The sequence below is a fragment of the Saccopteryx bilineata genome, chromosome 11 (assembly GCF_036850765.1).
Source record: "Saccopteryx bilineata isolate mSacBil1 chromosome 11, mSacBil1_pri_phased_curated, whole genome shotgun sequence".
Taxonomy (NCBI): domain Eukaryota; kingdom Metazoa; phylum Chordata; class Mammalia; order Chiroptera; family Emballonuridae; genus Saccopteryx; species Saccopteryx bilineata.
The window spans coordinates 81,100,399-81,116,610 of record NC_089500.1 but is presented as its reverse complement, the minus strand read 5'-3'; the positions used below and the strand labels follow the sequence as shown (position 1 = coordinate 81,116,610).

At 41.9% G+C, this 16,212-nt stretch overlaps 2 protein-coding genes across 3 annotated transcripts in view; one reads left to right on the top strand and one right to left on the bottom strand.

Annotated features, from left to right (window-relative positions):
* The window catches only part of ZNF184 (zinc finger protein 184), a 28,238-nt gene that overhangs the window by 11,303 nt on the left and 723 nt on the right, over positions 1-16,212 (top strand). The window contains exons 4-6 of one of the 2 annotated variants that reach the window (XM_066247050.1): positions 1,511-1,637; positions 2,009-2,104; positions 6,330-11,360. In XM_066247050.1, the coding sequence (XP_066103147.1) occupies positions 1,511-1,637; positions 2,009-2,104; positions 6,330-8,632 (2,526 nt within the window). In that variant the 3' untranslated portion in view covers positions 8,633-11,360. Of the gene's footprint in view, positions 1-1,510; positions 1,638-2,008; positions 2,105-6,329; positions 11,361-16,212 lie in introns of those variants that run through there. The other variant, XM_066247051.1, reaches the window with a different exon arrangement.
* On the bottom strand, positions 14,622-16,037 carry ZNF391 (zinc finger protein 391). The gene is given in 7 exon segments (XM_066247067.1): positions 14,622-14,847; positions 14,849-15,061; positions 15,063-15,131; positions 15,133-15,461; positions 15,809-15,927; positions 15,930-16,007; positions 16,010-16,037. Coding segments are annotated over 7 exon segments (984 nt in total). The 3' UTR covers positions 14,622-14,699.

The following is a 16,212-nucleotide window of genomic DNA, read 5'->3' as shown; positions in this document are numbered from 1 at the left end:
TATATATGTCTTTGCACCCTGAGGTGTTTCTGAAGATTAAATTCTTACAAGAGTGCTCTGGCTGGTTGGCTCTGTGGTAGAGCGTTGGCCCGGCTTATGGATGTCTGGGGTTCGATTTCTGGTCAGGGTGCACAGGATAAGCAACCATCTGTTTCTCCACCCCTTTCCCTCTTTCTCTCCCCCTCAGCCAGTGGCTGGATTGGTTCAAGTGCATCTGCCAAGAGCACTAAGGATGGCTCTGTGAAGCCTCCGCCTCAGGCACTAAAAATAGCTCAGTTACAAGCATGGCCCAGACGGGAAAAGCATAGGCCCCAGACTGGTGTCACTGGGTGGATCCCAGTTGGGGCACACACTGGAGTCTGTCTCCCCTGCTCTCACTTGGAAAAAGAAGAACAAGAAATTCCCACAAGAGATAAAACTGGATTGAATGATGCATATTTAAACTTTTCATGAATCCTGTGAGATTGCCCCCCAGATAGATTGCATAGGGTTCTGTTTCTACCACAGTATTTGTGAGCATTTTTGGTGGTGTTAGCCAATAGGAAATCACATTGTTTTACTATATTTTTAGTGGAGTAGAGCATCTTTTCGTGGTCTGTTAACAATGTCTTGGTTGAACTGCCTGTTTGGTAAGTTGTTATTGTGGGTTGTTAATCTTTTTTGCTAATTATTTGTAGGAACTCGGAATATTGCCTTTTGTTTATGAATTTGTATAGAAGTTTTACATTTTTATGTGGTTATATCTGTCAATCTCTGTCATAATTTTTGTCTTCCACTTTTCAAGCTTATAAAACTATTTTATCTTTTATTCTATTTTATTTTTGCTTTTCCTTTAAAATTTAATATCTAATCCAGGATATATGAAATAAGAAATTCATCTTAATTTTTTTGTGCAATAGACAAGTCATTTGTTATGAAACTATTTAGTAAGTCATTTAGGTTTTTTAATCTAATTTTAAAGTTGCTTAATCCTATGCAGTTATTATAAACCTGGATCTGTTTGGGAACTATTTTGTTTCATTGAGTTTCATTCCATACTAGGCCACTCTGTTTTAATTTACCTTTATCTTTCAGTATATTTGGTATGTCTCTTAGTGTATTTTGAAAAGTGTTAGGGCAAGTCTTTTCCCCAAATTTTTAAAAAACACTGTTGGTTATTTTTGCACATTGTGGGTAGTAAAACATTATTGATACTATTAAGTTTACTATTAATGCTTAATATATCTTAGAGCACAGAGGTGATAATGATGAATAATAACAATTGCCAGTACTGACTGAGCACCTATTTGTATGTGCCAGACCCTAAATTAGGGACTTCATATCAAACATTTCTTATTACTTCTTACAGTAATCCTATTAGGCAGGTTCTGTTTTTATATTCATTTTACAAAAGGAAATACCAGAATCATTTGTCAGCCCATAGTTTGGCGTTCTCTGTCAGTATTGCTAACCTGACCCATTTCCTAGGTAAATGCTTTATGGGTAAGCAGAAATGTGTTTGGAATTTCAGGAATCAGTGACCTTTAAGGATGTGGTAGTGGACTTTACGCAGGAAGAATGGAAACAGCTGGATCCTGTACAGAGAGATTTATTCAGGGATGTGACATTGGAAAATTATACACACCTGGTCTCCATAGGTAAGGATGACTTCTCTGAGTTAATAACTGTGGGTATAAAGGAAGAAGAGGGTTGTCTTGTCCTTAGGTGAATTTTGCCTTTAAGCTAAGGCACCAAGGATTCCTAAATTTTTAAAAACTGTGAAGAGCTTTCTCTCTCCTTTTTCTCCTAGCAAGTGGGACTAAAACTTTTTCTGAACCCAGATCAGTTCCCAAAGTGGACTCTGTCAGGGCTTTGTAACACTGAAGCTTGATATATTATTCATTCCCGTCAGATCAGTCCTGCATATCCTTTCCTCTAAAAGACAAAGTGGTAAAACTGAATTCTGATATGGATGGCACTTTTTCCTTACTGCAGACAGGTACCACTTTTTTTCCTTACCCATGAACAGGACTCCAAGTTTCCAAACCTGATGTGATTTCCCAGTTAGAGCAAGGGACAGAGCCATGGATCATGGAGCCAGGCATTCCAGTGGGTGGCTTTGGAGGTGAGTAATGGGCCCCAGAGATGAGTGTCATTAAAACCACCAGCTTGACAAGAGGATTTCACATCTGAAACGTAGATGTCCAGGGGTCCTCAGGTTACGGCAGTCTCAACACACAACATTTCAAGTTACGATGCTCACTCCCATAAAAACTTAAACAAATTGAGACATAAGTGTTTCAGCTTACACCATTAGCTTCTGACTTATGGACTATGTGGGTGAACTAGTTTGGTTGCGCGTGTCAAGAACACGGTGTATGAGTGAGGGAGTTGGTACCCCCAGTAGCTTCCCTACTCCATTCTGGACTGTTAAAGGCAGAAGTGTTCCGTTTGTGTTAGGCTAGGGCAGTGGTCGGCAAACTCATTAGTCAACAGAGCCAAACATCAACAGTACAACAATGGAAATTTTTTTTGAGAGCCAAATATTTTAAACTTAAACTATTATATATAGGTAGGTACATTCCTTATCAAGGTAGCACTGCACGTGGTATTTTGTGGAAGAGCCACACTCAGGGGGCCAAAGAGCCACATGTGGCTCACGAGCCACAGTTTGCTGACCAAGGGGCTAGGGTGTTACGACTTACACCAAAATTTGAGTTCTGTCACTGTTGTAGGAATGGAACTGTGTCCTAACCTAAGGACCCTCTGTACTTGCTTCTTGTGGAGAAATGGGATGCCATCTGAACTCCCTTATGCTTTGTCAAAACACTGTCTTGACACAAATTCTGTTTTTATACTCCTTTCAGAGAAGGTGTCCTTCCTGCCTTTTGTAAATGCAGCCTCTTGACCTGGACTCTGGATTCCATCTTTCCCCTTGGGGAACCTTAGCTCATAATTATCACCTCATTTTTCAGCCCTTGGGACTCAGTTTTCTTCTTGGGACTACAGGCTCTGTCATTAGTACTGTACCTTCAAACAGAAGTAGGTAACCTAAATTTCCAAGTATTTTCACTCATCGCTGTTCATCTATTTGGCTACCATCCAATCTGCCTCCTTGCTTTCCCAACCAAGCTCTGTAAAAGTGATTACATACCTTTCTTAATCTCATTTTGTAGCTTCTGATCCTATCACTTTACCAGACTATCCTTGAAATTATACTTTTTGTAAAGCATTAATGTCCAGACTGCACAGAGAGACCTCTTCAAAGATCAGATGCCAGAAAAATGTGCAAACTTTGTCACTTTAGGTAGGGAAGAACATTCCAGAGTGAGGTGGGAGTAGGAGGTCCTTTTTTATGGAGAAAAGTGTGCAGTGTTCAGATTTTGGAAGTACTGTATTAGCTTAAATTTTAGCAAGATGTTTACTTTAAAATATGCAGTTTGGCATTACAAATATCCAGCAGGGTTGCATAGAATGTAACATTTCTCCTCCCCCAGCCATGAATCCTTTTTCATACTACAGCTTTATTAACTTTCTCTTAGAATATGATTTCATAAAATGTAATTTTAAAAAAATGTTTTTAAAATAAGAGCTTTATTAACTTGTGCTTAATTAACTTTTGAAAAAAATGAGTTGTCAAGTTTTATGAATTAAAAACAAAGTCTTTATTTTTATTTTTGTTGAACTTACTGAGGTGACAATAGTTAACAAAATCATACAGGTTTCAGATGCATAATTCTACAGCAGATCATCTGCACACTGTGTTGTGTGTTCACCACTTCAGGTGGAGTCTCTGTCCATCAGCATTTACACCCCATGCCATCCTCCACCTCCTTCCACACCACGCCCCTTCTCCTGGGAATCACCACCACATTGCTGTCCATGTCCATGGGTTTTTCCTTTTCTTTTTTTCATTTTTGCTCAATCCCTCCATCCCCCCAGGTCCTCCAAAAGATGAAGTCTTTAAAAATCCCAATTTGAGCAAATAGAAAACAATTTAAAATACTTAAAAGGTAATTTAAAAATCCTAGATTTTTAAATGCTTTAGTCATTACCAAAAAGTAGTTTATTTAGGTAAAAATAATCATATACCCATGTTGCGTAGATAATGAAGCTGGTTGGTTCCAGTGGTCTGGTCAGTGGGCAGAAGATAATCACTTGAACTATTTAGTTTCATTCTTGTTTACTTGTTGCTGGAATGTGACCTGGTGATGGTGCCAACAGTGTTGGTAGCTAGCGCCTGGTCCTGCCCTCTTCAGTATTCGGAGCAGACTTACTCTTAGTTGGTGACTTGGCAGCTTTCATCTCTCTAACATGATTTACAGTTCTACAAGCATCTATACAGGTAACTGAAGTTGTGACAGTACCCACACTGAGGTAGCCACTGGCCCTGGGCCCTGTCTGCATCGTTTTCCTTGTCCACTTTCTTGACATCTTCTCTAGGCTGTCCTGTGACCATACGCTGATGTGTCTTCTGTCTCACTGGGGCACGGTATTCTTTGGCAGCTGGTTGTCAGCACTCTCAATTATCTTTTGTACACAGAGGTATTAGAAGACTGGTCCATGCCATAGGATTTGCATATGGTAAAGTGAGCACTGCTTTGTGCAGTCCTTGTGGTACAGTTCAGTCAGGTCTTCTGGCACCTTCTCCAGTCCTTTATCCTTTGCCAAACCCCAATATTCTGATAACTTGGTTGCTTATTGTGTGGGAGACATAACTGGAAAACATAGGTCACAGTCTGTTGCATGTTTATTGCCTTCAACTGGAATTCCAGCCAGAGCTGGGAATCAGCTGTTTCCTTGGATTTTTCTCTCTCTTTTTTTAAGTGAGAACAGGGGAGATAGTGAGACAGACTCCCGTATGCACTCCGTCTGGGATCCACCCAGCAACCCCATCTTGGGCCAATGCTCGAATCAACTGAGCTATCCTCAGCACCTGAGGCTGAGCTCAGGCCAGTCGAGCCACTGGCTGTGAGAGGGAAGAGAGAGAAGGGGGAGAGGGAGGAGAAGAGAAGCAGATGATTGTTTCAAATGTGTGTCCTGACTGGGGATGGAACCCGGGACGTCTGCATGCCAGGCCAACACTCTGTCCATTGAGAAATCTGTCCATGGCCTGGCCTTTTCTCTTTTAAACAACATCAGATGCCATGGACTCCAGTTCTTCACTGTGAAGTACTTCTAGGAGGCGATCCTTATGGCCATCTGCTGGGGAAGTGCTGCTCTGAGGCTGCCTGCTCTTATGCAGCCTGCACATTCCCCAGGGTCCAGGTGTACCAGGACAATGGCAGCGCCGGGTCTCTGCCTTGCTGCTTGTGCCTGCAGTGATGACCATGGTGTTGGCTGGGCTGGCAGCACAAGGGCTCAGATTCTCTGGGGTCTGCAGTACCCTCCTGTTAAACATAGCCTTTATTCTTTACCGAATCTGCTAGCACTGACTACCCTGTTACATTTATTTGTCATCTTTCTTTTCTTGGGACAAGACAAACTCCCCCAGAGTAAAAAGGAGAGTAGTGTAATTCTGCTCCCTGATTATGTACTTTTCTTTTTGTTTCTTCTATTGTTCTGGTCCTTGATAAACTGCCTTCTTTCATTAGTATATTTTATTCATCCCATTACCCTTCGCTTACATTTGTTCTTTTCTCAATACATTCTTCTGGCTTCAGCTATTATTTTCCTTTCTTTTTAAGTTGATATTTCCTAACCTATATTTAAGTATCTTGGCTATCCTGCTACTCTTGGCATCTTCCACCTCCCACAAACACCACTATAGTCTCCAGTTCTATTCCTAATTCTCAGAAAGCCTACAGTCAAACATGGTTCCCTCCTCCCTTTAAATTATTTTCTCTACTATTTACAACTTGCCCATTCCTAGCATTGTTATGGCTACTGCAGGCTTCCACTCTAAAAACCATGCAGCCTTAACCAGGTCTTTCTTGTTTGTTCTGTCTTGAAATCTGAGTTCTTGGTTTCTTGTGTTGTTGTTCACTGGTGAGAAATCTCAGTTCATACTGCCTCCTCTCAGTGCATGTGTGTCTCCCCTTAGCCATCTCTGTATCACTTATTAAATTAACTATCTCCTTAAACAGAGTTCTATTACTGGTCCTTTGATTTGTGAAATAGAATTCAATAACCTCTTACTATTTGTATCTTTTATTCTTCTCCTTAGTTCCTTCCACATTTCTTCCCAAATAATAGGGCTATTTTTGAAAATCCTCAAAATTTCCTGAGGGCTTTATAATTTAATTAGTTCATTCCCACAACAGCAGGGTTTTTTTTCCTCCTGTTTTGTTGTTTTGTTTTGTTTCCTTACTCCTCTATTCAGAGAACACTGGCATTATTTTTTCTTTCAGGCTGGGAAACCAGACCAGAAAATAGTATATCACTCCCAGAGCTGACCATTTCTGAAGAAGAGCCATCTCCAGAGGTAGTAGTAGAAAAAAACAAAAGTGATGACCCTTGGAATTCTAATGTCTCAGAAACTTTGGTGTCTAAAAGCAGTCCAGGAAGGCAGCTGGCAAATGAACAAGCATTGCCAAGGGAAATAAAAATAACTGAGAAAACCATACCCACTCTGGAAAGAGACCGTATAAATCATGGCTTTGAAAAAGGCACCAATAATAGTTCAAACCTAGTAATACAAGAAGACATAACTCCAGAAGAGACCACTACTAAAACAAGCATCAAACAAAATATAAACCCAGTTAAAAAAGAGAAATCTTGTAAGTGCAATGAATGTGGGAAAGCTTTTAGCTATTGTTCAGCACTTATTCGCCATCAGAGAACACACACTGGGGAAAAACCCTACAAATGTAACGAATGTGAGAAAGCCTTCAGCAGGAGCGAAAACCTAATAAACCATCAAAGAATTCATACCGGAGATAAACCATATAAATGTGATCAGTGTGGAAAAGGCTTCATTGAGGGTCCATCTCTTACTCAACATCAAAGAATTCACACTGGAGAAAAACCCTATAAATGTGATGAATGTGGGAAGGCCTTTAGTCAGAGAACCCATCTTGTTCAGCATCAGAGAATTCATACTGGTGAGAAACCATATACTTGTAATGAATGTGGAAAAGCCTTTAGCCAGAGAGGCCACTTTATGGAACATCAGAAAATTCATACAGGAGAAAAACCTTTTAAATGTGATGAATGTGATAAAACTTTCACCAGGAGTACTCACCTTACTCAACATCAAAAAATTCATACCGGAGAGAAAACCTATAAGTGTAATGAATGTGGGAAGGCCTTCAATGGGCCCTCAACATTTATCCGTCATCATATGATCCACACAGGTGAAAAACCATATGAATGCAATGAATGTGGGAAAGCCTTCAGTCAGCACTCAAACCTCACTCAACATCAGAAAACGCATACTGGGGAGAAACCTTACGATTGTGCAGAATGTGGAAAATCCTTTAGTTACTGGTCATCCCTGGCTCAACATCTGAAAATTCATACTGGAGAAAAACCTTACAAATGCACTGAATGTGGCAAGGCCTTTAGTTACTGTTCATCCCTTACTCAGCATCGCAGGATTCACACCAGAGAAAAGCCCTTTGAATGCAGTGAATGTGGGAAGGCTTTCAGTTACCTCTCAAATCTTAATCAGCATCAGAAGACTCATACCCAAGAGAAAGCTTATGAATGTAAGGAATGTGGGAAAGCCTTCATTCGGAGTTCATCTCTTGCTAAACATGAAAGAATTCATACTGGCGAGAAACCCTATCAGTGTCATGAATGTGGGAAAACCTTCAGTTATGGCTCATCCCTTATTCAGCATAGGAAAATACATACTGGAGAAAGACCTTACAAGTGTAATGAATGTGGGAGAGCCTTCAACCAGAACATACATCTTACACAGCATAAGAGAATTCACACAGGAGCAAAGCCTTATGAGTGTGGCGGGTGTGGCAAAGCTTTTCGACACTGTTCATCTCTTGCTCAACATCAAAAAACTCACACAGAAGAAAAGCCCTACCAGTGTAATAAATGTGACAAAGCTTTTAGCCAGAGCTTCCATCTGACTCAGCATCAGAGAATTCACACTGGAGAGAAGCCATATAAGTGTAACGAATGTGATAAAGCCTTCAGCCGGAGCACTCATCTGACTGAGCACCAGAACACCCACACTGGAGAGAAGCTGTACAACTGTAATAAGTGCAGTAAGACTTTCAGCCAGAGCACTTACCTCATTCAGCATCAGAGAGTTCATTCAGGAGAGAAGCCTTTTGGATGTAACGATTGTGGGAAGGCTTTCAGTTACCTCTCAAATCTTAATCAGCATCAGAAGACTCATACCCAAGAGAAAGCTTATGAATGTAAGGAATGTGGGAAAGCCTTCATTCGGAGTTCATCTCTTGCTAAACATGAAAGAATTCATACTGGTGAGAAACCCTATCAGTGTCATGAATGTGGGAAAACCTTCAGTTATGGCTCATCCCTTATTCAACATAGGAAAATACATACTGGAGAAAGACCTTACAAGTGTAATGAATGTGGGAGAACCTTCAACCAGAACATACACCTTACACAGCATAAGAGAATTCACACAGGAGCAAAGCCTTATGAGTGTGGCGAGTGTGGCAAAGCTTTTCAACACTGTTTATCTCTTGCTCAACATAAAAAAAGTCACACAGAAGAAAAGCCCTAGCAGAGTAATAAATGTGACAAAGCTTTTAGCCAGAACTCCCATCTGACTCAGCATCAGAGAATTCACACTGGAGATAAGCCATATAAGTGTAACGAATGTGATAAAGCCTTCAGCCGGAGCACTCATCTGACTGAGCACCAGAACACCCACACTGGGGAGAAGCTGTACAACTGTAGTAAGTGCAGTAAGACTTTCAGCCAGAGCACTTACCTCATTCAGCATCAGAGAGTTCATTCAGGAGAGAAGCCTTTTGGATGTAATGATTGTGGGAAAGCCTTCTGATACCGTTCTGCTCTCAAGAAACATCAGAGGCTGCACCCTGGCATATGACTGTTCTAGGAGCATTATAAATGCAAAGGATGTATTTACTCTACTTTGTCCTTCTGTTTTAAGTACTGAGGAACCAGAATGGATTGAGAAACTGCTTAAATCATTTTAACTTTTAACTGTCACACTATGGAATGGAAAGTGCATTGGGCTAAAGTAATCAATTATGTTCAGCAACTCTGTAACATTGAAAAATTCAACTGTTTCACATTTCACTTTCCTCTGTGAAATGAGGAATCTAGAGTAGATGATTTCAAAGGTCGTCTGGAGGTTTATATTCAGCCTATTCATAATATATTCTTGAGTAGGATTTCTACACATCAGATTTGGCTGTGTTACATCTAGAATATATGCATGTTTTGCTAATAGAAAGCATTTACACTTCAGTAACTAGACTGGAGATCTATTATGCTCCTGTTCTAATGTATTTAAATTGTTTAAATAACTGGTTCTTAATAAAAAAATCAAATATCCTCACATTAACAGGTACTGAACTTTCCTATTGTTTTCTCTTGTAATATGTTTTAACATTCCAGTTTATGACAACTACAGAGATTCTCTTCTACAACTTAAACAAGTGTTATTTGACTCTAGTTGCATAGTGGAATCATTTTGGGAACTATAACACTTTATTGTTATAACTTGGCAAAGTTCCACCTCTAGAGACTATAATTTCATTGACCTAAGGGATGGGACCCAGGCATCAGTATATTTTTTTAACTCCTAATTGTGTCTCATCTGTAAAATTAAGGGTATCCAAGGATTTAATTTTGTTAGGTAAGATACCATATGTGAGAGTCCTTGGTTTTCAGAAATGCGTAATGAAATATCTAAGGATGAAATTACATGATGTCTCAATTTCATTTAAAATATCTCACAAATGAATAAAACAAAGGAATAAAAAGACTTAATAATGCAGATGTGGCAAAATTTTAATACTTGTTGAATCCTGCCAATTGGCATATGGGAGTACATTATATTATTCTCTAATTTGCATATGTTTATTTTCCTTTTTCATTGAATTTATTGGGGTGACACTGGTTAACCTTATACAGGTTTCAGCTACGTGTTTTAAATTTATTTTAATAAGTGAATATCAATTTAATTATTTCTTAGAGGATAAGCTTAAAATAGATTTGACTGGTTTATGATCTTTAAGGTTAAAAAACTTCAAAACAATTATTAAAATGTATTTAAAAGTTCCAGGAAGAAATTAAAGAGTTATTAATTTTCTGATTGGAGGGTTCAACTGGACCTTCATAAGATTTAACATTTTTCTGGTCTCAGTTCAGGTCTGCAGAACAAAGGGTTTTGGCCAACCAGATTTAGTAGAGGAAGTGCAAGGTTTATCCAACCAGCACAGATAGGCTGTCTGCCCTGCACACAGTTTCAGAGTTTGAGAGAGCAGTTATACGTTGTAAACAGTTTCACAGTTTAAATAACAAAAAATAAAAATATGGGCTACAAATTATTAAAGTTCTTGTGGTCCTCAAAAGGTATGGACTTGGTGTCTTGATGGCCCACCAGTCCCTTTTCTGACATTTTATCCTGATTACGCTTCCTTTTCGATCTCCTTCATTACCTTTCACAGGCAAACTTTAAAAGATAGCATGTACTGGGAGAGTAAAGGCAAAAGGTGATATGAAAAGATAGGTATGGCTTTGAAGGGATGTAAAAGTTAAATTTATCACCAGCTGTCTGTCCACCTCCCCAAACGCAGCATAAAAAACCATCAAGTAGGAAATACGGCAAAGGGCTGTTGCTCAGCAACTTCCAAGTCCATGTTTACACTATTTCAGACACCTAGGATGCATAACCATCTACAGTCCTTTTTCTGGTCTTTAATTGCTAAAAAGTATTAAATGCATATGCTCTGACTAGTTTACATAGTAAATTCATAATCACTTCAAAAGTCACTAGCAGAATTTCAACAGAAATCTTTGCATGAAAATGGGATTGAAAGATGAGTATACTGATTAGCAAGCCTAGCCAACAATGCACTTTCTTCACCAAAACCAAGTATTAAACCGAATTTAGTTATCTCCAAATTGCTGTATCAAAAAGCATTAAATCAAAATGTTAAAAATCCCAAGCACATTGCCTGACCTGTGGTGGTGCAGTGGAGAAGCATCAGCAACCTGGAATGCAAAATTCGCCTACTCAAAACCCTGGGCTTGCCCAGTCAAGGCACACACGATGAACAGTCAATGAACAACTCAAGTGAAGCAACTAGGAGTTGATACTTATCACCCCCTCACCCCCCATGCACTCCTCTCTCTGTAAAATCAATAAAATCTTTTAACCTCATTGGAGCGCATCAAGTTTTCTGTCCCGCTGACAGCTTCGTTACAGAAGGAATGAGTGCGTCTGGAGCGCACACTCACCTGGGGTTCCCACGCTGCGGCCACCAGGCTCCTCCTGCTCGCCCGGAGCGGGTGTGCGCCCCGGACTCGCTCCAGCGCCCGCCTGGTTTCGCCCGGGCGTGACACCCCTTCTTCCAGCGGTCCATCGCGCGCCGGAACCCACAGGTTCAAAACTGAGCCAACCGATACTTCAAAAAGAACAGGAACGACAGCGGGTCCCCCGGAGGACAGGACCCGCTCCCGCGCTGACGGCGACCTCGGACGACAGCCCTCGGCGGGGCGGATGGACAGGCGGGCGGCCCCGCTAGCGCGCGCGGAGCCTCCAAGCCCGGACGTCGCGCGCTCCGGGCTTTTTGGCTTGTCTTGCTTCAGCGCGGCCCCCAAGCACCGGAAAGAATGGTTTTGGGAGGCGGACGGTGGCGCCCCCTGGCGACTTCTCGGAGCGGCGCCCACCGCTGTCCGTTGAGAAAAACGCGCGCACGCCGCCGCCGCAGCTACGGGGTCCGCGAAGGGCCGGGCGCGCACGACGCCGCCGCAGCTACGGGGTCCCCGAAGGGCCGGGCGCGCACGACGCCGCCGCAGCTACGGTGGCCGCGAAGGGCCAGATGCACTCTCCGCACGTGGGTGCCGCGTTTGCCGTCAGTCTCCCCGACCTGCCGCGGGCCCTTTTCCCTCCACCGGCGGGGTCCCCCTGAGCGCCTGGACGTGAAGTGCGTTATCTTGAAGACGTCCATCAGCCTGAGCCTAGTTGCATTGATGCTATCCTTAAAATAAGGCTTACACTCCGTCTCCCTCGCCATTGTGACCGACTTCACCACCGGAAGCCTTACTATTAGGAAAGGGTTGCTTTCCTTGAAGAATGGACGTTTCCAAATGCGGTGTAAACACAGGACCGGCTCACACAGGTTGCCAGGAGCTCAGTTCGCATCTCCGATGGAGGAACTGGAAGACGAACCTGGGCTTCCCCTGACCTTCCCACTTCCGACGTCTTTCCGCTTGTCTATCTGATGGGCCCTTGTAAGCTGTCTTGAGTCATATTTGACACACGACAGAGTCATGATGAAGTGCCTCTTGCCTATTATGGCGGTTGGAAGAAATACCTTTTAATTTCCTTGATTGTGACCCTGGTGCTCTGTTTCCGGTCACGGAGTTACAGACCCTGCCGGGGATGAAATGGAAAGCTATGGGCAGATGTGAAGCAGCAAAGCATAACGATGAGCATTTACGACACAGAGACTGTTTCCATCACTTTATGTGGAAAGCCGAGACGCCAGCGTCCCAGGGGCCCTGAAGGAGTCGGTCCCCAGCGTTTGACCTACTTAACTGAAGTAGGAGAGAAAGGACCCAAACATGGATGAGGTTATCTCGCTATTCAAAAGACTAAAGAAATTTCACTTATCTTAAACCTTCCTAGTTTGCATTAAAACTGGTGTCCAGGCCTGCACTGTACTATGTATTAGATGGGACCTCTAGAAGATTTAAGAAAATTTCTAACTTCAAAAAGATTATGGAAAAGAGCACCTAGAAGAATCAGAGAACAACATAAGAAAGTGTGCTAATCAGAATAATGGAAATCGTGACTGCCAAGGACTTCTAAGATGGTGGGGGTCTTAAAGTGTCACAGAGGAGGCAGGCCTTGAGCAGGGCTTCTTATTAGCATGGATGGAAGCTATGGAATAGTCCGAGAAGAAGCCAAGTTGTAAGAAGTAGTTGAGACAAAGGACTGACCTGCCTACACGTATGAGGGAGTAATGGGAAGTAAATAGTTCCAACCATGGAAGGCCTCTGAAGTTGAACAGTTTGGACTTTTCCTGTGGACTCTTTCTGAACAAAGTGGTGGTTTAGTGAGGCAGCCAAAGGCAGGGAGACAAGAGCATCAACACTGTGTCTACAATAGTAATCTGTGCCCAAGCAACCAGAGCACTTGGCAGCAGCAGTAGAAACAGCGAAATCAACTATTGTTTCAAATAAACTCTAGCTGACTGTTTACCTGGGGTAAAGAGGAATCAGTAAGCAATAATTACAGGGCATTTAACCACTTTGCAGCACTTTTTGATGTTTTATAACAGCAACGTTCAACCCTTTTCACCTCATAACCCACATAAACTAATTACTGAATTTCTGAGGCACAGCAAAAATAAATAAATAAATAAATAAAAATTGCTGATCTGACAAGGAAAATAGGTATAATTGTAATCCATTCACACCAGACGACTAGTATTGTTGGCTGTTACCTTTTTTTTTTATTCGAAAGTTTAAGGGAAAAAGAAGTCAGTGCCCCTGACTAAATAGTCAGGTACTGCATGTTTTAAAATTGGCACACCAGTTGAAAATCATAGTCTTTTATGGGTGTAAAGATTTCTGTCTTCAAGAAGCTTATGATCCAATCAAATAACCTCATATTATGACGTGCTGAAATTGAGATTCTTCTTGTCCAACCACTGCCCAAAGTCACAGGACTAATCATTGTTAATCAGAGAAATGCTGCAAGGTAGGAAAACGAGACCCCAGAACCTCAACATTTAAGGCATAAAGTGGCCAAAAGTGCCAATTTTACAAATGTTATGTAGGAAAAGGATGGCCAAACAGGCACTGAGTTTGTCCTTGAGAGATCAGTATTATAAGACTGGTGAGAATCAGAGCCAGAGGAAATTGGTTTCATGAAGTCTGTAAGCAAGTTTAAAAAATAGGGCAGCACTTTCCCCCAGCAAGATAATAGCAGAGCTAAATGTCTGTAAAAGTTTAGGACAGTCTTAGTAAGGATGAGATAAAATAACATTAGGGTTAATTAGGCACATTAGAATTATTGGTTATACTTTGAGAAACAGATGCTATAGCAACAAAGGTGAAGAAGAGAAAAATCTTCCTTGTAATTCCAGAGACTGAATTTGCCTCAACACTATTATCCCCAAACTGGTGGTGTTTTGTCTCAGTCTGAAGCCAGCTCCTCTTCTGCAACTGGCTCCAGGAACCATGAAGACACACACACACACACACACACACACACACACACACACGATTCCCTCTTTAAGTAAACAGGCTGATGTGGTTGGGAAACAAGGAGTTCACCAGCTGCTCAGGGAGCCAAGCCCCATGGAATGAAGAGAAGAGGTGAGGAGATGCAAGATGTCAGATAGCTGTATACTCTAAGGTTGGAGCTCTCCAGAATATTAGATTGATGTTAGGTGTTTGAAATCATCTCCTTGTTATGTGGACCACTTATTAAAGCATTTAGTTTACAAAAAGGAAAGAAGGCTAGCTTGAAACTGGCTTATTGCCAGCTAGTAGGGAAGGGAAATTCAAACACATATTTTTCTTTTTAGCTGCAAGAGGTTATGCAGTGTTTTCTTGTGCTAACATTCATGAGAGCTCAGATGTCACTCTTTAGTGTGAAGCTGCTGGTGTCTGATACGCGTTGAGCTCTGACTGAAAGCTTTCCCGCAGTCGTTACACTCGTAAGGCTTTTCTCCGGTGTGAGTTCTCTGGTGAATAGCAAGGGATGAGTGACCAAAGCCCTTCCCACACTCTGCATTCACGTGGCTTTTCTCCAGTGTGCACTCTCTGATGTTCAGTGAGGGATGAGACCCAGCTGAAAGTTTTTCCACATTCACTGCACTCATAGGGGTTCTACCCCATGTATATTTGTTGATGCTGAATTATGGTTGAACGGTCACTGAAGACTTTCCCACATTCACTACATTTGTAAGGTTTTTCTTGAGAGTGAGTTTGCTGATACTGAGGTCAGTGCTTCAGCTGAGGCTTTTCCTCATTCACTACATTCATATGGTTTTTCTCCAATGTGGATCCTGATGTAGACCAAGGTGGGTGTGGGTACTCCAGCTGAAAGTTTTCCCACACTCACTGCATTCATAAGGTTTCTCTCCGGTGTGAGTTCTCTGATGTTCAATCAGGTGTGTACTTGGGCTAAAAGTTTTCCCACACGGATTGCATTCAAAAGGTTTTTCTCCACCATGAGTTTAACTGTGGATAAAAAGATCTGATTGGTAACTAAAGGCTTTCCCACATTCATTGCATTTCCAAGACTTCTTTTCTGGGAAGAGTTTTTGGTGTTTAATTAAGTTTGAATCATCTTTGGAGTTTTTCCTAGATGTGAAGAATCGACCTCTCTTTGGAGTTTCCTGCTGTGTATTAAGTTTTTTTGTTTGTTTGTTTGTTGTTGTTTTTTAGAGACAGAGTCAGAGAGAGGGATAGATAAGGACAGACAGACAGGAATGGAGATGAGAAGCATGAATCATCAGTTTTTCGTTGCGACGCCTTAGTTGTTCATTGATTGCTTTCTCATGTGTGCCTTGACCGCGGGCCTTCAGTCTACCGAGTAACTCCTTGCTCAAGCCAGCGACCTTGGGTCCAAGCTGGTAAGCTTTTTGCTCAAACCAGAGGAGCCCGCACTCAAGCTGGCGACCCTGAAGTCTCGAAGCTACGTCTTCCGCTTCCCAGTCTGACGCTCTATCCACTGCGCCACCACCTGGTCAGGCTGTGTATTAAGTTTTGAGCTTAGACTAAATTCACTGGATTCCAGGCCTCTCTCCCCAGAGACAGTCTCTTTGAGAGTCACTGACACTCTTCTGATGGCTGTTTCCCAGGGGAAGACTGCTTCAGTACAGCACACTCTGTCTGCCTGGATAGCAGGCCCTCACCTTCACAGGCTTCTTCATTCACAGGCCTTGGGTGGTATTCCCTCTGAGACTTTCCATTGCTAACCCTGAAAACTGTCATTCCTCAGAAACAGCCTGATTGGAGGTGATGCTTTGGTTCCGTTCAAATCTCCCTCTCTGAAATATATTTAAAGTGCAGACATCACCTTTGTCTAGTGTGAAAAGCAAAGAAAATAAACCAGCAGGAAAAAGACAATTTGCAATTCACACACAT